General features: G+C 46.4%; 1 protein-coding gene across 1 annotated transcript; it reads left to right on the top strand.

The window, feature by feature from the left end:
• The first annotated feature begins 4,885 nt into the window (after window positions 1–4,885).
• PSMC6 (proteasome 26S subunit, ATPase 6) lies at window positions 4,886–24,055 on the top strand. Its single transcript, XM_028723532.2, has 14 exons — window positions 4,886–5,044; window positions 9,863–9,942; window positions 10,204–10,243; window positions 10,529–10,581; window positions 11,041–11,108; window positions 13,478–13,592; window positions 14,469–14,556; window positions 15,889–15,950; window positions 16,050–16,173; window positions 18,052–18,113; window positions 19,912–20,032; window positions 20,127–20,207; window positions 22,809–22,880; window positions 23,558–24,055. Exons 1-14 carry the CDS (start codon window positions 4,960–4,962, stop codon window positions 23,674–23,676), a joined length of 1,170 nt encoding a protein of 389 aa, XP_028579365.1. The 5' UTR covers window positions 4,886–4,959; the 3' UTR covers window positions 23,677–24,055.
• Window positions 24,056–24,559: the final 504 nt, after the last annotated feature.

Below are 24,559 nucleotides of genomic sequence, written 5' to 3'. Positions count from 1 at the left end.
TCTCAGGGGTGCCCTAGTGAGTGGGGGAGCTGTGCGGCTTTGCCGGCAGCCTCCCCTTTCCCTGCACGCCAGCCAGTTGTGCCCTGCCAACTACCATATTTTTCGCTCTATAAGATGCACTTTTCCCCTCCTAAGAAATAAGGGGAAATGTGTGTGCGTCTTATGGACCGAATGCAGGCAGGAGGCTCTGCTCAGCGCTCCCTTTAAAGAGCCGCCTGGAGCGTGTGTGCGGCTCTTTCCCTGAGGAGAGAGGAGGGACTGAGGGGCTGCCCTTCTCCCTCCTAGGGGAAAAGCCCCCAAGAGCTCCGCACACGCTCCACACACTCTTTAAAGGGAGCGCGGCTCTTGGGGGAGCCTTCATCCTGCTGCTCGGGAGAGGCTGCGCGTGGCTATCCCATAAGCCAGAACAGCAAGAAGCTATCCCAGAAGAAGAAGAAGAAGAAGAAGAAGAAGAAGAAGAGTTTGGATTTGATATCCCGCCTTTCACTCCCTTTAAGGAGTCTCAAAGCGGCTAACATTCTCCTTTCCCTTCTTGCTCCACAACAAACACTCTGTGAGGTGAGTGGGGCTGAGAGACTTCAGAGAAGTGTGACTGGCCCAAGGTCACCCAGCAGCTGCATGTGGAGGAGCGGAGATGCAAACCCGGTTCACCAGATTACAAGACTACCACTCTTAACCACTACACCACACCCTCTTGCTGTTCTGCCTTCTGGGATTCAGAATATCTCTTTTCTTGTTTTCCTCTTCCCAAAACTAGGTGCGCCTTATGGTCTGGTGCGTCTTATAGAGTGAAACATACGGTATATGGCTGGCAGGCATGCAACTTTCTTCCCAAGCCTCCTCCGCAGGAGGAGACCGACCCCCACAGAGGCTTAGGATGGAAGCTGCCACCTTCCCTCCCAAGTCTATGCATCTGCATAAGACGGCCCTGCTCCCGGTCATTGTCCTCCTCCTTCCTGGCAAAAGGCGGCACTCAGCCTTTCCAGGCTGCCTACTCGGGCACCCCGATGCCGGAGAGCATGTCCACCATCATGTTTTCCTGCTTGATTGCTGCCACCATGCCGGGGATTGGGGCGGTGGGGGAGGCAGAGGACATTTCCCACCTTACCCCCCTTGTTTTGGAGTTGCGGGGGGGGGGGGCGCCAGAGGGATCTTTGCACCACGGCGCCAGATATGCCAGAACCCATGGTCCTATTGCCTCTGTCCCGGGTCAAATGTTGTTCAATATCTTCATCAATGTCTGGGGTACAGGAGTTTGGAATATGCATGCTGTATCTACAAATATAAACAAATTCAATAAACACACAAGACGTAACCGGCTGTATGTTTGAAAAAATTATATACACCATTCATTGTATTGAACTGTAGATTTCAACAGAAGTAACTCATAAAGTTCAACGAAAAATGTCGAAGACCCAGTGGATCAGTTCCTTCTCTAATCAGTTTATGCATTAGGTCCATATATGTGAAAGGGTCTATTCCACCTGTCTGTTCACAGAGCCCAACAATCCACACGAAAGGTTGTTGCAGTTCCACAGAATCCTTTCACAGAGTCTAATATTAGCCTTGTTCCGCCGTCTTGGGCTTCATCAGTAGTACAAACTCATATATGATATCACAGGACAGTGGATCTTACAGTAGTAGCTGCTGTTGAAATCTACAATTCAATACAATGAATAGTATATATTATTTCTTCAAACATACAGTCAGTTACATCATGTGTGTTTATTGTATCTACATATATGACACGAAACAAGCAGGATGGCACGCACTGTACTGTATTATTAAGGGAAAGGCAGTGGCTCAATGGTTACAGCACATGTTTTGCATGCAGAAGGTCTCAAGTTCAATCCCTGACATCTCGAGGTAGGGCTGGGAGGGAGCCCCACCTGTAGTTCTGTAGTTTAAGGGTGCTGGGAATTGTAGTTTTGTGAGGGGATTCCCAGGATTCTTCAAACTGAGGACCATCTCTATGACGCAGGGCGCATCTTGGCCACTTAGATATTCCCCGTGGCTTATTGGACTGTGGTTGCTTCTTCATCTATAACATCCGCTGTGTTATTGTTGTTGACTCTTTTCCTTGGGGCTTGCTTTTCTAATGCTTATGAGATGACTTGCTTCAGGCGCTCCAAGAATAGAACAGGTAGACAGGAAACGCATCTTTGAGAAATAACAAAAGGGTGTGCACACACCAGAGGACAGCAGCACTCATTGCACCAGCAGTTCTTTCACCAGGGTCCCAATTCTCAAGGAGAACGTCTCCTCCTGAGTCCATAAACGCTTTCCAGTTGCTGCCAGCATCCCATAACAGGGGCTGTACGTGCTTCTCAATACCAGATGCTGGAAATCACAGGAGGGGAGAGAGGCCTCGTGCCCAAATTCTGCTTGCAGGTTTCCCACAGGCTGGACCCTGTGAGTACAGGATGCCCCATCCAATCTGTATCTGGACTGGACCCTGCTTTGTTGTTGTTTAGTCGTGTCCAACTCTTCGTGGCCCCCTGGAGCAGAGCACACCAGGCACTCCTGTCTTCCACTGCCTCCCGCAGTTTGGTCAAACTCATGCTGTTAGCTTCCAGAACACTGTCCAACCATCTCGTCCTCTGTCGTCCCCTTCTCCTTGTGCCCTCCATCTTTCCCAACATCAGGGTCTTTTCCAGGGAGTCTTCTCTTCTCATGAGGTGGCCAAAGTCTTGGAGCCTCAGCTTCAGGATCTGTCCTTCCAGTGAGCACTCAGGGCTGATTTCCTTCAGAATGGAGAGGTTTGATCTTCTTGCAGTCCATGGGACTCTCCAGAGTCTCCTCCAGCACCAGAATTCAAAAGCATCCATTCTTCGGCGATCAGCCTTCTTGATGGTCCAGCTCTCACTTCCATACATCACTACTGGGAAAATCATAGCTTTGACTATACAGACCTTGGACCCTGCTTAGGTATTGCAAATGTGCTAGCAGTTTCATTGCTGCACCACTAGATTACAAATAGTGCAGTATGGATAAGGTTGCAACGCACTCCACCCCAGTATCCAAGCAGTGTGAGATTCCACGCATTCCATTAGCTTTGCTCAGGGTCTGTGTTTCCTTTTAGAAATGACGCACAACAGATATATGGTTTATTGACACACATCTACAGCACTTGCTGATTCCAGGGGATTAGAAGCGTCTAGCACACAACTTAATACATACAATTTAAAAAAAAATTCCTAGTGAATGCAGCCAGACTTACATCAGAGTAAGCTCACAGAGAAGTGTGTTGCATGGCTTATGGCAGGGCCTGACAGCATAACTGCGATGAAGACACAATGCCTGAAGCAGGGCCAGATTTAGGTTTGATGAGGCCCTAAGCTACTGAAGGTAATGGGGCCCTTTATATGTCCAGCTGTCCTTTGTCAACAAGAAATTGTCGCTGTTCTTTGTGTTGAACATATGCTATATGGTAATTTATGGACCTCATAGGTATCCAAAGCCATTTGCACATAACAGTCCATGCAGAATGTAGGCACCCTATATTTAGAAATGAGCAAACCAGTGATATTTGAGGGAGCAGGCTAGCAGGCGGGGCCCATGACTTACATCATAGGAGCCTACACAACACAAAACACTGTTGCTGCATGTAGATTTTTATTTTTTTATTTTTTTATCTTATATTTTGGAAATGTACATCCAGGTTTTTTTCCCTTTAAATTTTTGGGGAGGCCCCAAGAGAGTGGGGCCCTAAGCTACGGCTTGTTTAGCTTATACGTAAATCCGGCACTGGAGGCCTCATTTCTTGTGCCTGCCTTCTGAGTACATGCGACCGACTTCTCTAGAACACATTGCAACATGGCTAAAAATGATGTTGCTCAGACAATTGCTTACGGGATGCAAGGAGGACGCCCTTTTGACTAGGAGGAGCTGCTTTTGACACCCCAGTGAGAACCTAAGAGGAAGAAGCATAGCTGTCAATGTTTCCCTTTTTAAAGGGAAATTCCCTTATTCCGAATAGGATTCCTCGCAAGAAAAGGGAAAAATTGACAGCTATGAGAAGAGCCTTCTAGATCAGACCCTCTGGGGGTCCTTTCTGGTGATTCTACCATTCTGCCCTCCCAGCAACCTCAGGCAAATGTCTTGACCTGAAGCTAGCCAGTCTTTAGCTGCAATTCCCACACTGCAAGCTGGTCAGACTAGATGGCCCTGGGAAGCCCCTTCGAAATAGACATTTCTCCCACCCGCAAGGTCACCTCCTTTTCAGGGCGGGGGAATAACAATTTATTAATTTCCAAAAATAACATAACGACAGAAGAAAAAATAAAAATAACAACAACACTACATTGGAAAAAGAAAAGAAAACATCATGAACAAATTTTTAAGTCATAATTTTGCTTGACTTCCCTCCACTCCCCCTCTTGGTTCCAATAATAATAATAATAATAATAATAATAATAATAATAAATTGTATTTATACCCCGCCCTCCCCAGCCAGAGCCGGGCTCAGGGCAGCTAACACCAGTAAAATTACAGTAAAAACATAATAGGGGAAAAAACACCAATTTAAAATACAGGTTAAAATATAATTTAAAAAGCAGCCATTGTTTGGTGCTTGTTTATATTCTTAGTAATCCAATTTTAAACCTTCTTCATCTTATTACAAGTCACTTTCAAAAGTTATACTAATGTAAATATCTATGCACAAAGCTTAAAAGGTTTACATTTATCCCTTATTCCAAATTCAAAGTCCTATTTCTTTGTGGGGTTTGAGGTTAACCCGCAAGCTCGCCTCCGAGCCGGCAGGGGGAGCTCTCCAAAGGCCGCGGGGGGGCGAAGAGCTGCGGGAAGTCTAGGGCGGGCGGATGAGCCATAGAGAGAGGAAGCCCCTCCTTCCTCCCCTTTCTCCCGTGTAATTTCCTCTCCCGGCGTCCCTCGCGGCGCCTGCGCGTGCGCAGTGCCCCCCTCCCGGCCGAGAGCCGCATCGGCACCATCATCATCATGGCGGAGCCCCGAGACAAGGCGCTGCAGGACTACCGCAAGAAGCTCCTGGAGCACAAGGAGATCGACGGGCGCCTCAAGGAGCGTGAGTGGCCGGGGAGAGGGGCCTCCCTCGCGGGGCCGGGCAGGGAAGGAGGGAGGGGGGCTTCCTAGGCCGCACCTCATTCCCCCTTCTCTTTATTGGCCTGCATTCCTATCTGAGCTGCTACGGAGGCCACGGAGTCTCGCGTCCCAAGGGGGTTGGGATGGATGGCCTCTGGGGGTCCCCCACACCCCGCCTTTTCCCTCCAGGGAGCTCTACCTAGTACGGTGGTGCCTCGGGTTACTGCTTCCCCATAAGGGAATCTTAAGAGCCCCTACAGAGTCCTTAAGTGGGTTCCCCACCAGTAGGAGAAAAGAACAAGAGGCCAACCAGAGAATATTGAGAAGCAAAGTAGCTCGTAAGCCTGATCTTTATTAAAGCTGTTGCAACAGGGTGCTCCCCTCACATGCAGGAAAGGAGGAGGACCTCGAACAAAGGTGTGCCTGCCCTTATACAGTGGTACCTCGGGTTACATTCGCTTCAGGTTACAGACTCCGCTAACCCAGAAATACAGTGGTACCTCGGGTTACATACGCTTCAGGTTACAGACTCCGCTAACCCAGAAATACAGTAGTACCTCAGGTTACATACGCTTCAGGTTACAGACTCCGCTAAGCCAGAAATAGTACCTCGGGTTAAGAACTTTGCTTCAGGATGGGAACAGAAATCGCGCGGCGGCAGCAGGAGGCCCCATTAGCTAAAGTGGTGCTTCAAGTTAAGAACAGTTTCAGGTTAAGAACGGACCTCCGGAACGAATTAAGTACTTAACCTGAGGTACCACTGTATAACCTTTTGGGCTTTTGGGAAATTATTTTTTTTAAAAAAAGGACTGGGTAAACAGCATGATGTGTGGCAGGTCTTAGGAACACAGGACTTTCCCATCTGATCTAGCACCCTCTCTTCCATAGTAACTCTGCTAACCCAGAAAGAGTACCTTGGGTTAAGAACTTTGCTTCAGGATGAGAACAGAAATCGTGCTCCGGCGGCACGGCAGCAGCAGGAGGCCCCATAGGCTAAAGTGGTGCTTCAGGTTAAGAACAGTTTCAGGTTAAGAACAGACCTCCAGAACAAGTTAGATTACAGGTACCACTGTAAAAGCTTCCCTAAACAGGGCTGCCTTCAGATGTCTTCTAAATGTCAGGTAGTTGTTTATCTCTTTGACATCTGGTGGGAGGGTGTTCCACAGGGCCGGCGCCACCACCAAGAAGGCCCTCTGCCTGGTTCCCTGTAACTTGGCCTCTCGCAGGGAGAGAACCGCCAGAAGACCCTCAGGACTGGACCTCAGTGTCCGGGCAGAACAATGAGGTTGGAGACGCTCCTTTAGGTATACTGGGCTGAGGCCAGTCTAGCTGCTGCATTCTGGATTAGTTGTATCATTGCTGTACCTAGTAGTAGTAGTAGTAGTAGTAGTAATAATAATAATAATAATAATAATAATAATAATAATAATAATAATTTATTATTTGTACCCCGCCCATCTGGCTGGGTTTCCCCAGCCACTCTGGGCAGCTTCCAACAAAGATGAAAGATACACTAAAATTTCACATATTAAAAACTTCCCTGAACAGGGCTGCCTTCAGATGTCTTCTGAATGTCAGGTAGATGTTTATCGCTTTGACATCTGATGGGAGGGCATTCCACATGGCGGGCGCCACTACCGAGAAGGCCCTCTGTACCTAGGACAATGACGGCGAACCTTTTAGAGACTGAGTGCCCAAACTGCAACCCAAAACCCACTTATTTATCACAAAGTGCTAACACTGCCATTTAACCTGAATACCGTACTGTGGTTGTAGTTACAGGTAGGCAGCCGTGTTAGTCTGCCATAGTCGAAACAAACAAAAATTCCTTCCAGTAGCACCTTAGAGATCAACTAAGTTAGTTCTTGGTATGAGCTTTCGTGTGCATGCACACTTCTTCAGATACATTGAAAAAGAAGTCACCAGACCTGAGAAACACTGAAACGGAATGACTTCTGTTTCAGTGTATCTGAAGAAGTGTGCATGCACACTTAAGCTCATATCAAGGACAAACTTAGTTGGTGTCCGAGGTGCTACTGGAAGGATTTTTTTAATGCAGTTTTAGTTTACAGGAAAACAACAACTCATACATTAACATATTTTGTCTTAAAAGAAAAACACAATAACAGAGCTTTTGATGATACAAACAACTCTTTATTGAAAGGTGAAAGTTTACATTACCCTTGTTTGGGAAATCACGAAAAGGGAATTCCTCCCAGACAACATGGCCATTTTGATGATTTCCCTTCAAGAAATGCTTCTTTGGGAGATTTCAAAGCAGAAGCTGAATGGCCATCTGCCGTGGATTCTGTCGTTGAGATCCCTGCATCGCTTTTACGTTTCTGCTGCAGCCCATGGGTGGCAAACTGGCTACTTGTGCACGCACGGCTCTACTCAGCTGCATGCTGCCCCTACGAACTCTGTGCTGGGGCGACAGTATGTGTGCCCACAGAGAGGGCTCTGAGTGGCCCCTCTGGCACACATGCCATAGGTTCGCCACCCCTGTCCTAGGTTGATAGAGTTGGAAGGGACCCTCGAGGGTCATCCAGCCCAACCCCCTCACAATCTCAACTAGCATCACACGTGTCAACAGGTGGCCGTCCAACCCAGGCATAAAAACCTCCAGAGGCTACAAGCTCCTCAGTTAGATGCCATCTCCAGGTAGGACTATGAAGCTTTGGAGAGCTACTTCAAGTTGCTGTTGGCAATAAAAATAAGAATAGTTAAGTTGAGAGTCCTGAAGGGTTGGGCTGGATGACCCCCAGGGTCCCTTCCGATTCTTCTTTGTTTTGGTTTTTATTAAAGGTTTTCTCGTGTCACAAAGGTACCTACAGCATCTGCTTCCAGCTGATAAGAGTTTTTTTCTGCAGATCATTCATATTCAGTGTGAGACATATGATGTTATAGACAGCGTTTACGTTGGGGGAGAAAAGGGGTGGGGAAGGAGACATTGGGGGGGGGGAGGTAGTAAAATTTCATTCTTCCATATAGTGTGTGTGTAAGGTTGTTGTGTCAGCGTCACATGGGCAGGTTGTATTTCTATTCATTTACAGTGGACGCTCGGGTTGCGAACGTGATCCGTGCGGGATGCACGTTCGCAACCCGCAACGGCGCATCTGCGCACGTGCGGGTTGCAATTCAGTGCTTTTGCGCATGCGCGACCACCAAAACCCAGAAGTCACCCATTCCAGTACTTCTGGGTTTTGGCGGGTCCATAACCCGAAAAAATGCAACCTGAAGCGTCTGTATGCCAAGGTATTGGGTTTTGTTGGCAGTGAGAGAGATGGGGGGCAGGGCATGGTTGGTTGCCTATAGTTGACTGCAGTGAGTTTTGTCTGTGTGAGAGAGGGGGAGGGGACTGCTTCCAGTTCTATGATTCCTCCCCTTCCATTTCCCTCCAAGGAGCTCATAGACTCCTAGAACATAGAGTTGGAAGGCACTCCAAAGGCCATCTAGTCCAACCCCTTGCAATGCAGGAATCTCAACTAGATCATACATGGCAGATGGCCATCCAACTTCTGCTTGGAGCCAGTGTGGTGTAGTGGTTAAGAGCAGTAGACTCGTAATCTGGTGAACCGGGTTCACTTCCCCGCTCCTCCACATGCAGCTGCTGGGTGACCTTCGGCTAGTCACACTTCTCTGAAGTCTCTCAGCCCCACTCACCTCACAGGGTGTTTGTTGTGGGGGTGGAAGGGAAAGGAGATTGTGAGCCACTTTGAGACTCCTTCGGGTAGTGATAAGGCGGGATATCAAATCCAAAAAAAACCCCTCTTCTTAAAAACCTCCAAAGGAGGAGAGTTCACAACCACCTGAGTTAGATGCCTAGCATCTCCAGGTAGGACTCTGAAGCTCCAGAGAGCTACTTCTACACTCTGTTGACAATATTGAGCGAGATGAAGCAGCAGTCTGGCTCAGGATAGGTGGCCAATTCCTACTTTCCTGTGATCCCCTTGGAATGCCTTCGCCTTGGGTAGACCTGCCTGGTGGAGGAGGTGCTCTGAGAGATCCCTGTTTTCCAGCTCCCCCCTTCAGCAAAAAAGCAGGTAGGGTCAAGATGCCCCTTATGTGCATGAAAAGGTGATGGGGGCTATTGGCATCTGTCTTGTCTCAAGAGACAATGGAGTGTGCCTCTGGAGGTGAAGTCAAACTTCTGGAGAATCACAGCACCTGTTGTGGCTGCAGAGACCGGTAACTTGTAACTGCTGCGTCCTGCATTGTTTTTACTGCATTTGCAGTACCAAATTACCTCTCTGGGCAGTGTGTATGGAGGTCTTGGGCTGCCCAGGCAACAAGACCCCCCCACCCCACCCTTGGCCTCACTGATTTGGTCCAAAGGAAAGCAGAGGAAGACATTTGCTGCTAAAGCTCCATCTGTTCCAGTCTGTTTAGTACCTTTTGAAAGGCAGGGGTAGGGCGAGAACCTGTGGTCCTCCACATGTTGCTGGACCCAAACTTCCAGCATCCCTGACCATTGGCACAGCTGGGGGCCACAGGGTGGAAAGCCACAGGTTCCCTAGTCCTGCCTTGCTTTCTTTTCCAGTAGAACTTGCTTTCACATAAGTGTGCACAGGATCACAGCACACATTGGTTAGCAAAGCATCTGTGAGGGTCATTATGCCACGTTTATTTGATTGGGGTGGGGGAGAATCAATGTATAAAGAAGTGCACTTTCTAGTCTGCCTTGTGCACATCTGAAAATAACATTTTGCAGCTCCTATGTGATCATTTTGTCTGAGGGGGGAAATAGAGCACTGATTTAGAACATGCATAACAAGTTTTTTCAATGTTTCTTTGTCTGTAGTAAGGGAACAGCTGAAGGAGCTCACCAAGCAGTATGAAAAATCTGAAAATGACCTCAAGGCTTTGCAGAGTGTTGGACAGGTGAGTGTTTATATATTGATAGGAATGTGGCAGTAAATGAGCCATTTGGGTGGGGTGCCTTAGCATCTCCAGTTTTTCTTGGGTTTAATGGGTATTTTTCTGGGGCCCTAAACAGTTTATTAGATTTCCATATACGGGTCTGGACTCAAAACGTCTGAGGGTACTGTGGTGAATGAACTTCATGTCCCTTTGTGGGACCCAGATAGGCAGGATTCTTGGTGTTGGTCAGTAGGTCTAATATTTTTTCTTTTTTTTAAACAGATCGTTGGTGAGGTTCTTAAACAGTTAACAGAAGAGAAATGTGAGTTCATTAAGAGGGATATTTATTAGTATATTTACTGACTGTTTTATTAATTTACTGGTGTATTTAATGTTTGTTTTGTTAATTTAGTAAGTTACATTTTTGCCACATTTCAAGGCACGCTGACAAAATAATTTAACAGGGCAAAATGAAAAGCCAAGTACGAATAGCGCAGCAATGCTGGTGCATCCAGCCCTGCGAAAATGTTTTAGCAACATGTCCTTTTGCAGCCACAATTGCAGAAAAATTAAAATGCTGCCATGTTCTTTCTTTTGCTGCTTCCAGTCATTGTCAAAGCAACAAATGGACCAAGATATGTTGTCGGCTGCCGTCGTCAGGTGAGCATCCCGCGTTTGAGAATATGGGTCTTGGTCTCTCAGATCATAACTCAGACGTGCACAGACTTTAGCGCTGTAGCACATGCATGGGCAAATATGTGTTTTTGACACTCAGTTCGTTCTTCCCTTTGGTGAGTGCCGTAAATTGCTTGTGAGAGTGTGAGCTGGAAGAAATACTGTCGTGATGGGTTACTATCCCTGTCCTGAACAGTACACTTTGATACTTTAATTGGCTTAGATTTCAAACAACTTCGGAGAGTAAAATCTGTAAAATGGGGTCAATTCATAGTAGAAAGCTGGCGAGTCACCTCATGTGGTTTGGATTCAACTCTGGATCTGACAGTGCCCAATTACTAGTGTGGTCGGAGCTGTCAGTTTCTGACAGCACCGTAAGAAACGACTTCTTCTACACTTAGCTTTCCAAATCTTAACAATTGGCTCCTTTCCTTTTGCATTCAGCTCGATAAAAGTAAGCTGAAACCTGGGACAAGAGTTGCACTGGATATGACCACCCTAACTATTATGAGGTAAGGTCTTCTCATCAAGTGGGCGGGAGGGGAGAGTGGGATGGAGGACGCCTGGAGTGGAGCTACTGCAAAGTATTGGCTACAGAAGCATTTGCAGCAGTTTTCAACCTGTGGGTCCCCAGATGTTGTTGGACTACAACTCCCATCATCCCTGAGCTCTGGCCTTGCTAGCTAGGGGTGATGGAAGTTGTAGTTCAACATCTGGGGACCCACAGGTTGAGAAAGGTTGATTTAGGGGCTATAAAAACCCTTTTTTAAAGGGTTTTTGTTTTTTAAAAAACTGTTTTTTCAAAGTCTCACTTGCTCTTGGTGCAGAAACAGACCTGGGCATTCCAAACCAAGGGCAGACATGGAGTGTTTTCTTATTTGATTAAATTTCCAAGGGTATTGAAGCATTTGCTTGCACCTGCTTCCTTTGGCACCTTGATTTGGTACGGTGACCATCAGAATGGAAAGCAAAACCAGTTTCCTACAAAATCTCAGTGCGTCGTAGCACTTGGTGTGCCAATTCAGGAATAAAAGTGGGTTATGAAGCATATTTGGTGAACAGGGTAACATTAAGCTTTTTGGTTCAGGAGGCACAGTATAAATTACAATTATTATTTTTTGGCACTCAGCTCAAAAAACATTTTCAATATCACTATTTAAATCTTGGAAGCACAGTATTCCTAATGCAGGCCTTACCCATGTGTGGTTGTGTAGAGATGCCAGAAAGCTCATGATTATTGGATGCACATTGCAACTAGTAATACCAGACATAGGGGGAAATACCGTAAGTTTAAACCAAGTGCTAATCTTAGTTAGCATCACAGAAGGTATTAAAAATAGCTGTAAAATTTGGTGGTGGTTTTTTTTTAATATTTGCAAAGATGACATGAAGAGACACCCCCCCCCCATTAAAAAGAGTAGTTACTGAATCAGCTGATCTATATGCTAACCAATGTTAAATAAAAACGTATTAGTTTTCTAGGCTCATAGAGCGGGGGTCAGCAACCTTTTTCAGCCATGGGCCAGTCCACTGTCCCTCAGACCATGTGGTGGGCTGGACTATATTGGGGGGGGGGGGAATGAACGAATTCCTATGCCCCACAAATAACCCAGAGATGCATTTTAAATAAAAGGACACATTGTACTAATGTAAAAACACACGGATTCCCAGACCGTCCGCAGGCTGGATTTAGAAGGTGATTGGGCCGGATCCGGCCCCCAGGCCTTAGTTTGCCTACTCATGGTCATAGAGTTAGATGGGTTATCCAGTCCCTCCTCCTGCTTATTGCAGGATTTCCCATGACAGAATGTAACTGCATCGTCCCTAACTGAGTGCTACCCAGCCTATTTTTTGAATGTCCCCAACATGTAGAGCCAAGCCTTCCCTACCCCCAAGGCAGTCAGTTTACTCAGCTATTTTCATTTTTATATGTGGCTTACAAACTGTGGGAAATTGCGAAAGGGTGGGCTGGATGAATCCCAAGCTGGAATTAAGATTGCTGGAAGAAATATCAACAACCTCAGATATGCAGATGACACAACCTTGATGGCAGAAAGTGAGGAGGAATTAAAGAACCTTTTAATGAGGGTGAAAGAGGAGAGCGCAAAATATGGTCTGAAGCTCAACATCAAAAAAACGAAGATCATGGCCACTGGTCCCATCACCTCCTGGCAAATAGAAGGGGAAGAAATGGAGGCAGTGAGAGATTTTACTTTCTTGGGCTCCATGATCACTGCAGATGGTGACAGCAGCCACGAAATTAAAAGACGCCTGCTTCTTGGGAGAAGGGCAATGACAGGCCTAGACAACATCTTGAGAAGTAGAGACGTCACCTTGCCAACAAAGGTCCTTATAGTTAAAGCCATGGTTTTCCCAGTAGTGATGTATGGAAGTGAGAGCTGGACCATAAAGAAGGCTGATCGCCGAAGAATTGATGCTTTTGAATTATGGTGCTGGAGAAGACTCTTGAGAGTCCCATGGACTGCAAGAAGATCAAACGCATCCATTCTGAAGGAAATCAGCCCTGAGTGCTCACTGGAAGGACAGATCGTGAAGCTGAGGCTCCAGTACTTTGGCCACCTCATGAGAAGAGTAGACTCCCTGGAGAAGACACTGATGCTGGGAAAGATGGAGGGCACAAGGAGAAGGGGGCGACAGAAGACGAGGTGGTTGGACAGTGTTCTCGAAGCTACAAACATGAGTTTGACCAAACTGCGGGAGGTAGTGGAGGACAGAGGTGCCTGGCGTGCTCTGGTCCATGGGGTCACGAAGAGTCGGACACGACTAAATGACTAAACAACAACAAACTGTGGGTGGGGTTGCTTTAGAGGGGCTTTAAAAATCAGCAGGTGACATCAGTTGTATGGCTTTTCCAATTTAGATATTTGCCAAGAGAAGTTGACCCCCTCGTTTACAACATGTCTCATGAAGATCCTGGAGATGTATCTTATTCCGAGATTGGAGGATTGTCGGAACAAATCAGGGAACTAAGAGAGGTAATTGCCTGATTTGTTATTGGTCTGAATGATGGATATGTTTACCTTGCTGACAGGGAAGACATTTAAGTCTTTGGTACAATTTGGTCGTAGCGTTGGGTTTCAGAACAAGCATGCACACTTCTTCCCTGCTGTCAAGCCAGTTCCTCTTCCCTTTCCTGATATCCTCTAACCCTAGATTGGTGCGATATCTAAGTTGGGCAGCATTGAACAAATCACTGCTGGCCTTGGTAGTTTAGCATTAGTTTCTGCTAGCCAGCTGTGGACTCCCCTGCCACCATCAATTTATCGACACAGAACATTGTCTGATGAGCCTTAAGCAGCTCAGGTGTTATGTAGGATATTCGAATTGGCTTACACACCATTGCACAAAAGTCTTGCGTACAACAAAAAGTAGCACAGACAATTGACTTGTTTTGGAGTTGTGTCCACCTAGTTTTAGAGTAGACCCGCTGTAATCAATGGACATAACTAAGCTGGGCCCATTCATTTCAGTGGGAATATACTGAACAAACATAGCTGAATACCACTAAATTTCAACCATGGTTTCTTTAACAAAACTCTGAGTTGACACAAAATTGTCCCACGGTTGTCCTACCTGAATTTGAGATGGCCAGACAAATCATGGTTAGGGAAAGGTGGCAGGTTCAGACATATGGAAAACAAGCCAAGGTTTGTAAACCAGCAAAACCACAACAACATTTTGATTTGTAGATGGGCAAACAACCCACGGTGAAGCTATGTTTCAGTGATCAAACAAACCATGGTTCAATAAACTATGACTTGATGAAACCATAGTTCATCATTAACGTGAACCAGGCCTTTGTATACCTTCTGTTTTGAATCCAAGGCACGTTTTGTTGCTTCTCTTCGCAGGTTATAGAGTTGCCACTGACTAATCCAGAATTGTTCCAACGTGTGGGGATTATACCTCCCAAAGGCTGCTTGCTGTATGGCCCACCAGGTTGGTGTCCTTGGTCTGCTTGCCTCTTGACTGCTGAACAAACAGTATGACTCTTGGGAGATTTCATTCCGCATCAACTGCTCTGTGGCAATATTCCTTCAAGTAGCAGTGGGTGGGTGGGTGTGAAGTGGGGGTCACATTTTTAGGAGCCAGCAGATAGAGCACTGAAATGGAGGGGTTACATTTTAAACACCGGCATTGTCGGAGTTATTCCAGCCCTGTACAAATAATCCAGTAATTTCGTGTCTTAATCCCTTTTGAAATGCTCTTTGAATGCCATTATTCTATACATTTTTAATCACATTGTTTCATAGAATTTATATGTAGCTTGACTGTAAAAAAACCAAAAGAACTCATAGCAGTTGTGCCTCTATTGTCCCATGAGCTCATAATAGCAAACATGTGTTTTTCCCCTTTTCTCTTCAAAACAATCTTCATAGAATCTTAGAGTTGGGACCACGAGGATCATCTGGTCCAGTGTTTCCCAAACCTGGGTCTCCAGCTGTTTTTTTGGACTACAACTCCCATCATGCCCAGCTAGCAAGACCACTGGGCAGGGATGATGGGAATTGTAGTTTCGAAACAGCTGGAGACCCTAGTTTGGGAAACACTGACCTAGTCCAACCCTCTGCACATGCGCAGGTTGCGATTTAGCACTCCTGCGCATTCACAACTGCCAAAACCCGGAAGTAACCTGTTCCATAATCTATAACCCGAAAAAACGCAACCTGAAGCGGCTGTAACCCGAAGTATGACTGTATAGGCCACATTTTCTTCCACTTCCTAGCCAGACATAAAAGCCAACCCAAGAATACAAGTTTCAAAACCAAAACAACACACCCATTCTTCTCACAGGAATAGCAGAGGCAGAAAAACATAATTAAAGGTAGTCACAGTCCAACCATGGTTGGATAGTGTTTTCGAGGTTTTCGAGGTTACCAGCATGAGTTTGACCAAACTGCGGGAGGTAGTGGAGGACAGAGGTGCCTGGCGTGCTCTGGTCCATGGGGTCACGAAGAGTCGGACACGACTAAATGACTAAACAACAACAACAACAGTCCAACCAATAAGCATCAATCCTGGAAGGCCAGTTGAACAAGATAGAAAGTCTTAAACCCTATGACACAGGACTGATAAGGCTTAACGGGCAGACTTGATTAAGGGGCAGGCTCACCCAGAGGGCATGAATGGAAATTTTGAGCATGGGTCTCTGGTCAAAGGCTTACACTGCCCCTGTAACACGATATCGCTTTGTACTTTGGTTTAAATGTATACCTTTTGCCACTTGTTTCCACTACTTCTTGATGCAACCTCTGTGTATTGTCCACACAGGTACGGGGAAAACTCTCTTGGCCAGAGCTGTTGCCAGCCAGCTTGACTGCAATTTCTTAAAGGTAAAACAATTTCTTTAAGATGCCTTTCCAGAATCTTAAAGCAGACCTGTTTGATCTGCAGCCGCCCCCGCTCATGCTACCTGTAACGACTTTCCGCAGGTGGTGTCTAGTTCCATTGTGGACAAATACATTGGCGAAAGCGCCCGGTTGATCCGAGAGATGTTCAACTACGCCAGGGATCATCAGCCCTGCATCATTTTCATGGATGAAATTGACGCTATTGGTAAGGCTGAGCAGCTCAACAAGAAGCCCATCAAGCTTTCACCCCCCGCCCCCCCATCAGCTGCCCAAAGAACTGCTCTGCTTACCTGTACTGCACTTTGCCTACACGTAATGTAGCTGATGGGACTCGGGTGGCGCTGTGGGTTAAACCACAGAGCCTAGGACTTGCCGATCAGAAGGTCGGCGGTTCGAATCCCCGCGACAGGGTGAGCTCCCATTGCTCGGTCCCTGCTCCTGCCTACCTAGCAGTTTGAAAGCACGTCAAAGTGCAAGTAGATAAATAGGTATCGCTCCGGCGGGAAGGTAAATGGCGTTTCCGTGCGCTGCTCTGGTTCGCCAGAAGCGGCTTAGTCATGCTGGCCACATGACCCGGAAGCTGTACGCCGGCTCCCTCGGCCAATAAAGCAAGATGAGCGCCGCAACCCCAGAGTCGGTCACGACTGGACCTAATGGTCAGGGGTCCCTTTTCCTTTACCTTTATCCAGTTCCTCATGTAAAAATTAATCAGGGCTTTCGTCTCCGTGTCTCCTAAAATATGCATTTTATGCATCTACCTTAATGTAGCTGATACAGCTTTCCGACAGGTGAACAAGAGTCAAGACTAGGGAGAGGCAGGAAGGGTGACTGTGCCAAAAACCTTTACACCAGGCATATCCAAAGTCCGTTTCGGGGGCCAAATTTGGACCGCCGATCGATTTAATCTGGCCCCCGTTGGCAGTTCATGTCCTTAAAAAAAAAAGCTCATCAACTTGAGCATGTTCGCTTCATCAAATCTGGTCCTCTTTGCCAAAAAAAAGTTTGGGCACCCCTGCTATACACCAAACACACGAGAGCAGATGTGGAGGACCTTAATCCGAGGGGCCAGTCCTCTCTCTGGTCCTCAGGACTCTCCCCAGACCATCCCACACGTTAGATGCCACACTCCTCGCAAGTCCTGATTTGCCCTTGTCCTTGCACTGCCCCTTGCCTCGATTCTGCATGGCTTGGATGTAGGCTATTGTACAAAGACAGACAAACCCACTTTTGGCTCTGGCCACACCACTGGAATGTGGCTCCAAAAGTTTACCTGTGACAGAAACGTGGGCTGAAAAGAACCCCCCCCCCTAAAAAAAACACACCCCACCTTGCAGAGTCTTCTGGCACCTGACAACTAGCTGTATTATGACATCCACTTTCAAAGGCTGGAGCTGTTTAAAGGTAAAGGGACCCCTGACCATTAGGTCCAGTCGTGGCCGACTCTGGGGTTGCGGCGCTCATCTCGCTTTACTGGCCGAGGGAGCCGGCGTACAGCTTCCGGGTCATGTGGCCAGCATGACTAAGCCACTTCTGGCAAACCAGAGCAGTGCACGGAAACGCCGTTTACCTTCCCGCTGGAGCGGTACCTATTTATCTACTTGCACTTTGACGTGCTTTTGAACTGCTAGGTTGGCAGGAGCAGGGACAGAGCAACGGGAGCTCACTCCGTCATGGGGATTCGAACTGCCGACCTTCTGATCGGCAAACCCTAGGCTCTGTGGTTTAACCCACAGCGCCACCCGCATCCCCCTGGAGCTGTTTACTTGGAGCTTAATACAGTATGTCAGTGGGACAGGGGCTGGGGGTAACCACCTGAAAGTAAAACTAATTTACTCAGGTAAGTACCTGAAAAAGGTACTTTGGTACAATTTGGTCATAGAAGTTGCTTTTGAGTGATGAGCATCTCTTGAAGGGAACCTTTCAAACCCCCTTTCTGTTCTTTTCTTTTGCCTAGATTCTAAACAGAAACCTTGCACCTCAGCTTGCAACTTGACTTTTTAACTCCCCTCGCTCCTTTCATGAGCTGCCCTGCGTGGTGACCAGTGAAAGGGTCTGACTTCTTTCCCGCTGATTTTCTCCTTAGGTGGCCGTCGTTTCTCGGAGGGCACATCAGCTGACAGAGAAATTCAGAGAACTCTAATGGAGGTAACGCTTCTCTGAACTGGAGCCGGTCGTCTTTCACGCGTACACAAACATCTTTGTAATCCTAGGCAGGCAGCAAAAAATGTGAGACTTCAGGATCAGTTGCTAAGATGAAATAGCTGAACAGTGATGTTGAAATTGTTTGCAGCTGTTCACCACTGGTGCCTCCTGAAATCATTTATGGAGGAGGTCTTTTCCTTGGAAATAGACAACACCAAAAGCTGCACATACCGAACAGCTTCTGGCATAAAGCAGCCATTCTGTGCCTGAAATGCAGTCCCATCTACATGTCTAGAATAATAATAATAATAATAATAATAATAATAATAATAATAATAATAATTTTTATTTATACCCCGCCCTCCCTGGCCAGAGTGGGGAACAGGGCTGCTGCTAACACCAGTAAAATTACAGTAAAAACATAATAGGGCGGAAAAACAATTTAAAAAAACAGGTTAAAATGCAATTTAAAATGCAGCCTCATTTTAAAAGTAGCCCATAGATCAAAACCATAAGGGGAGGGAAAACATAAGGGTCAGACTGAGTCCAAGCCAAAGGCCAGGCGGAACAGCTCTGTCTTGCAGGCCCTGCGGAAAGATGTCAAGTCCTACAGGGCCCTGGTCTCTTGTGACAGAGCGTTCCACCAATTTGGGGCCAGTACTGAAAAGGCCTTGGCCCTAGTTGAGACCAATCTAACCACCTTGCGACCTGGGACCTCCAAAGTGTTGTCATTTGTGGACCTTAAGGTCCTCCGCGGGGCAGACCAGGAGAGGCGGTCCCGTGGGTACGTAGGCAATTGTTGTTGTTGTTGCAGAACAGAAAATGTTTATTGAATATATGGGGGGGGGGCTGTGTACACATGAAAACGTTGGCCGCATTAAGATAAATTCCAACAGTGTAAACAAGTTTTGATGAATGTATTAATGAAATGCCGAAGGTTTAGTTTATGAAAATAATGCAGGGATTTATGATGTGCAGATTGAACCGTGGAAAGAGGAGAAGGGAAGTCATTGACATTTTAAGGTAGTTTAATGAATATTTTGAATTGTAAAATAAAAATTATACACAAAAAAGAAGGGTTGCAGAACAGGAGCACTGATAGAAAGCTGCCTTATACTGAGTCAGATGATGATGATGATGATGATAATAATAAATTTTATTTATACCCCACCCTCCCCAGCCAGAGCTGGGCTCAGGGTGGCTAACACCAATAAAATTTCAGTAAAAACAGAATAAGAAAAAAAGGGAAAAAATTAAAATACAGGTTAAAATGCAATTTAAAATGCAGCCTCATTTTAAAAGTCAAAACCATAAGGGGAGGGAAACATAAGGGTCAGACTGAGTCCAAACCAAAGGCCAGGCGGAACAGCTCTGTCTTGCAGGCCCTGCGGAAAGATGTCAAGTTCCACAGGGCCATGGTCTCTTGTGACAGAGCGTTCCGCCAAGTCGGGGCCAGTACTGTAAAGGCCCTGGCCCTAGTTGAGACCAATCTAACCACCTTGAACCACCTTGCGACTTCGGACCTACAAAGTGTTGTCATTTGTGGACCTTAAGGTCCTGCGCTGGGCGTACCAGGACTACCATACTATTTGTCTGTTCATCTCAGTAGTTCAGACTGGCAGCAGCTCTCCCGGATTCCAGGTAGGGATTATTCCCAGCCTGAAGCTGGAGATGCCAAGACAAGACTGAACCTGGGACCTGCTGCATAGATGCTGCCCCACACTGCTCCTCTCAGCCCGCTCAGTGGGGCAAGTTCTTTGCCAATTAACCAAAGCTTTTGTTTTCTCGCCGCACGTTCCAGTTGCTGAACCAGATGGACGGATTTGATACTCTGCACAGAGTTAAAATGATAATGGCTACAAACAGACCAGACACTCTGGATCCGGCACTGTTGCGTCCTGGAAGACTGGACAGGAAAATCCGTGAGTATTGAGTTTCTGTAGGGTTGGCCTTAGTCTGTGCCTCCCCTTCGCTTGCGTACCTTTCGAAATTGACATAGCTTCTCCCCCCTTCTAGATATTGACTTGCCAAATGAACAGGCCAGGTTAGACATACTGAAGATCCACGCAGGACCTATAACGAAACATGGGGAAATAGGTAAGTCCCCAGGGCTTCACAGATGCATTTGGGAGAGGGCAGGGCTTTGCATATTCAAGTCTGTTTCCTGTAACAGATTGTAAATTTCCAGGGAAATAGCCAGCTTGGTCTTCTGCAGCAAAATTTTATAATAATAATAATAAATAAATTTTTATTTATACCCCACCATTCCTGGTTCAGAAAACCGGGCTCAGGGCGGCTAACAACAAATTTTAATTGATGCAACAAAAAACAGCATAAAATACAGTATAAAACATGAATAACAATAAATTCAGAATTCAAAAATCAATTTAGGGGGGAAATCCATCCAATAAACATTAGGTGATCACCAGGGCTAGCTGGCTAAATTAGTCCTATTTGGGCCAGCGAGGAGACCAGGGGAGAATTAGCTGTGGGATCCCAGAGCAGGTAATCCTCATAAAAAGGGGAGAGGGAGGGAAGGAAGGGGAATGAAAGATCAGGCTAAGTTCAGATTGAAAGCCGGGCGGAATAGCTCTGTCTTACAGGCCCTGCAGAAGGAAGTTAAATCCTGCAGAGCCCTGGTCTCATGGGACAGAGCATTCCACCAGGTCGGAGCCATCCCTGATAAGCACACCTTAATAACTACAGTCCACGAAAATTTGTGCCATCATAAATTTGTTGCTCTTTAAGTTGCCACAAAATTATTTGGGTTGTCCTGTTCACAGAAGGTTGTTGGAACTGCCCTCCCCAATACTGCCCAGATCTCTTCTGGGACTTACCCCAGCTCTCCCATTGTGGACATTGACAGCTGGCCAGCCACAAGGGTGTGATGAACTTGGCCCTCAGGGGGTGGAGGAGATAACAACCTGGCCCACCAGCCGTATCTGTTTCCCACTCGTGCATTGCACCATACCGACCCACACTTATTTTTAGTGCTGCTGGAATAGTGAAGCTGGCACAGCCAAAGAAACATTTTGTTATGGTGGCATCATGAATAGTATGTTGTATCAGGTTGTCTGACCTGCTCCTGATCTCTCTTGTGAACTCCAGTTACAAAAACTGAGGCTGCTGAACAGACTCTTTCGGTGTCGTATTGCTTGATTTTTTTGGGGGGGCGGGGGTTGAGGGGAACGTTATTGCTGTTTTTTATACAGTAGTTCCTTTGTTCTCGAACTCAATCTATTCTGGAAGTCCATTCAAATGTTCCAAAATGTTCGAAAACCAAGGCACAACTTCTGATTGGCTGATTGGCCCTGGAAACAATGCAAACAGCCGAAACGGACATTTGGCTTCCAAAAAATGTTCACAAACCGGAACACTTACTTCCAGATTTACGGCGTTCAGGAGCCGATTTGTTCATCAGCTAAGCCGTTCGGGAACCAAGGTTCCACTGTATTGATTTTTTGTGTCTTTATTTTGATTAATGTGGAGATACAGTTATACCTTCAGGTTGCGGACTACCGAAACTCGGAAGTAACGGAACGGGTTACTTCTGGGTTTCAGCAGTTGTACATGTGTAGAAGCGCCGAATCACAACCCACGCGGGCGCAGACGTGGGTTGCGAATGCTGCGGGTTGCGAACGTGCATCCCGCACAGATCACATTTGCAACCCAAGCGTCCACTGTAGTTCAATTTGATTGTGTACTTTTTAATCTTTTATTTATGGTTTATGACTACTTCTGTTGCGTTTTGAATTATGTTACTTTTGTTCATGTTGTGAGCCACCTTTGAGCAGGGTTTTAACTGTGGAACGACGGCATGCAAATAAAACGATGAACGAGTGGGAGTAAGATGAGCCTTCTGGGTGGCCCATCTAGTCCAGCCTCCTATTCTCTCTCTCTTTTTTTATATATATAATAATATTTATTAGCTTTCCAACAAATTGCACACAACACTACAAAAAACCAAAAAAGAAAAAACATACAATAATACAATACAATACAAAAAGAAAAAAGGGGGGGGAAACACTGCAAAACACTAACATACAACTAACAAAACAAAAACCATTTAAAACACAGTCCAATTTCAATATTTTATCCTTCTTTCACTAATTTCCATTACCTCCTCACACCTCCCTTTTTGTATTCCACTTCTATTAATTGTTTCAGCAATTCCTTTCCATCTTCCTCTATTTTCTATCCTATAATTGTCTTAATACATTCTAACCTTATTTTTCCCTTTAATGCTCTAATAATCTATTTATACTTAATTCCTTATAACATTTCTACTAAAGCCATATAACTTCATTCCAACATTTTTCTAACATTCATTAATTTTACAGTATTTCTGTAAATAGTCTTTAAACTTTTTCCAGTCTTCTTCCACCGACTCTTCTCCCTGGTCTTGGATTCTGCCAGTCATTCCAGCCTCCTGTTCTCACAGGGGCCACCCAGGTACCTATGGGAAACCCGCGAGCAGGATTTGAGCGCAAGAGCAACACTCGCCTGCTGTGGTTTCCGGCAACTGGAATTCAGAAGCTTTGCTGCCTCTGAATGTGGAGGCAGGACAGAGCCACCCTGCCTGGCTTGTTCACACATCAGGACTGCTGTGTCAGTCAGAAGCAAAGCGTTCTGATTTTTGCAACAGGTTTTTGCTCTTAGTCCACAATTCCCATTAACCCAGGAATTTTTCTTTTATAGATTACGAAGCAATTGTGAAGCTTTCCGATGGTTTTAATGGTGCTGATCTGAGAAACGTATGCACTGAAGCAGGTAAGGAAACGAGATCTTTGTGACATCACTTTCCATTTTCCTGATCCCTTGGAGACTTATTAGTAAAGGTAAAGGGGGCCCCTGACCATTGGGTCCAGTCGTGACCGACTCTGGGGTTGCGACGCTCATCTCGCTTTATTGGCCGAGGGAGCCGGCGTACAGCTTCCGGGTCATGTGGCCAGAATGACGAAGCCGCTTCTGGCGAACCAGAGCAGTGCATGGAAACGCCGTTTACCTTCCTGCCAGAGTGGTACCTATTTATCTACTTGCACTTTGATGTGCTTTTGAACTGCTAGGTTGGCAGGAGCAGGGACCGAGCAACGGGAGCTCACCCTGTCGCGGGGATTTGATCTGCCAACCTTCTGAACGGCAAGTCCTAGGCTCTGTGGTTTAACCCACAGCACCACCAGCGTCCCGGAGACTTATTATAAAGCTCAAATAATTCATGACGTGTCACAGTTATGGAAGGAGGAGCATATGCATGGCTATAGCTCATGAAGGGGCTATATGCATCTGCTATAGCTCATGAAGGGGAGCCCTAACATGCTTGTTGGGTCTGGATTGCGTTCGTAACATTTCAGTTAAAACTGAAGCACAGAGAGTTGCCTGCACGAACCAGATTGCGCCCCTTTCCTTCTCTCTGACAGCTTGATTCCCAAACTCTTGTGTCTTTGCAGGGATGTTTGCCATTCGTGCCGATCACGACTTCGTGGTGCAGGAGGACTTCATGAAGGCTGTTAGGAAAGTTGCCGACTCCAAGAAGCTGGAGTCTAAGTTGGACTACAAGCCCATCTAAGCATGACCACGTGGTTAATGGCTGGCTGAGACTGCATGGGAAAATATGGGGCTTGTGATAGGTGAAATGAGAAGCAAAAGTATCCCTTGATTGTGTTTTTATTACAAGTGTCTGCATTGCGCCAGCGAGCTTGCCGGCTGTTTGTATTAGTGGTGCTCCTGCTGCTGGGAAGCTCATGGCGGCACCCTGAACCCAACATGGCCTTTGTTACAGTCCCATTCTTAAGCGCAGAGCAACATGTGTCCTCGTACGAGAACCTTATGGAAACATACAGCTGGTTTGGTTCGGCAGATTGTAAGGCAGTGCATTTCTTATTTTATATCATTTAACTCCCCCACCCCTTCCCATTGAAGAATTAAATAAAACTTGTTTAAATCCAGCCTCTTTCGTCTGTTTTTTCCACAGTTTACAGCAGAGTGGTCTTTGGCCCTTCATGATACAGCTTACTAGCATCGTGTTCAAAATCTGAAAACGCCTTCATTTTCTTTATGTTTCTTGTTGTTTAGTCGTGTCCGACTCTTCGTGACCCCACGGACCAGAGCACGCCAGGCACTCCTGTCTTCCACTGCCTCCCGCAGTTTGGTCAAACTCATGCTGGTAGCTTCAAGAACACTGTCCAACCATCTCGTCCTCTGTCGTCCCCTTCTCCTTGCGCCCTCCATCTTTCCCAACATCAGGGTCTTTTCCAGGGAGTCTTCTCTTCTCATGAGGTGGCCAAAGTCTTGGAGCCTCAGCTTCACGATCTGTCCTTCCAGTGAGCACTCAGGGCTGATTTCCTTCAGAATGGAGAGGTTGGATCTTCTTGCAGTCCATGGGACTCTCAAGAGTCTCCTCCAGCACCAGAATTCAAAAGCATCCATTCTTTGGCGATCAGCCTTCTTTA

This window comes from Podarcis muralis, chromosome 1 (genome assembly GCF_964188315.1).
Source record: "Podarcis muralis chromosome 1, rPodMur119.hap1.1, whole genome shotgun sequence".
NCBI classification, from domain to species: Eukaryota; Metazoa; Chordata; class Lepidosauria; order Squamata; family Lacertidae; genus Podarcis; species Podarcis muralis.
Note: the sequence above shows the minus strand (reverse complement) of the source record. Positions and strands in the feature narration are given on the sequence as shown.

What these genes read in the sequence shown, in the direction of transcription:
- PSMC6 (XM_028723532.2), top strand. Translation starts at nt 4,960, where the DNA reads ATGGCGGAGCCCCGAGACAAGGCGCTGCAGGACTACCGCAAGAAGCTC. An exon ending in CGACGGGCGCCTCAAGGAGC is followed by an intron (nt 5,045 to 9,862) that starts GTGAGTGGCCGG and finishes CTTTGTCTGTAG; the next exon opens with TAAGGGAACAGCTGAAGGAG. An exon ending in ACCACCCTAACTATTATGAG is followed by an intron (nt 11,109 to 13,477) that starts GTAAGGTCTTCT and finishes TTTCCAATTTAG; the next exon opens with ATATTTGCCAAGAGAAGTTG.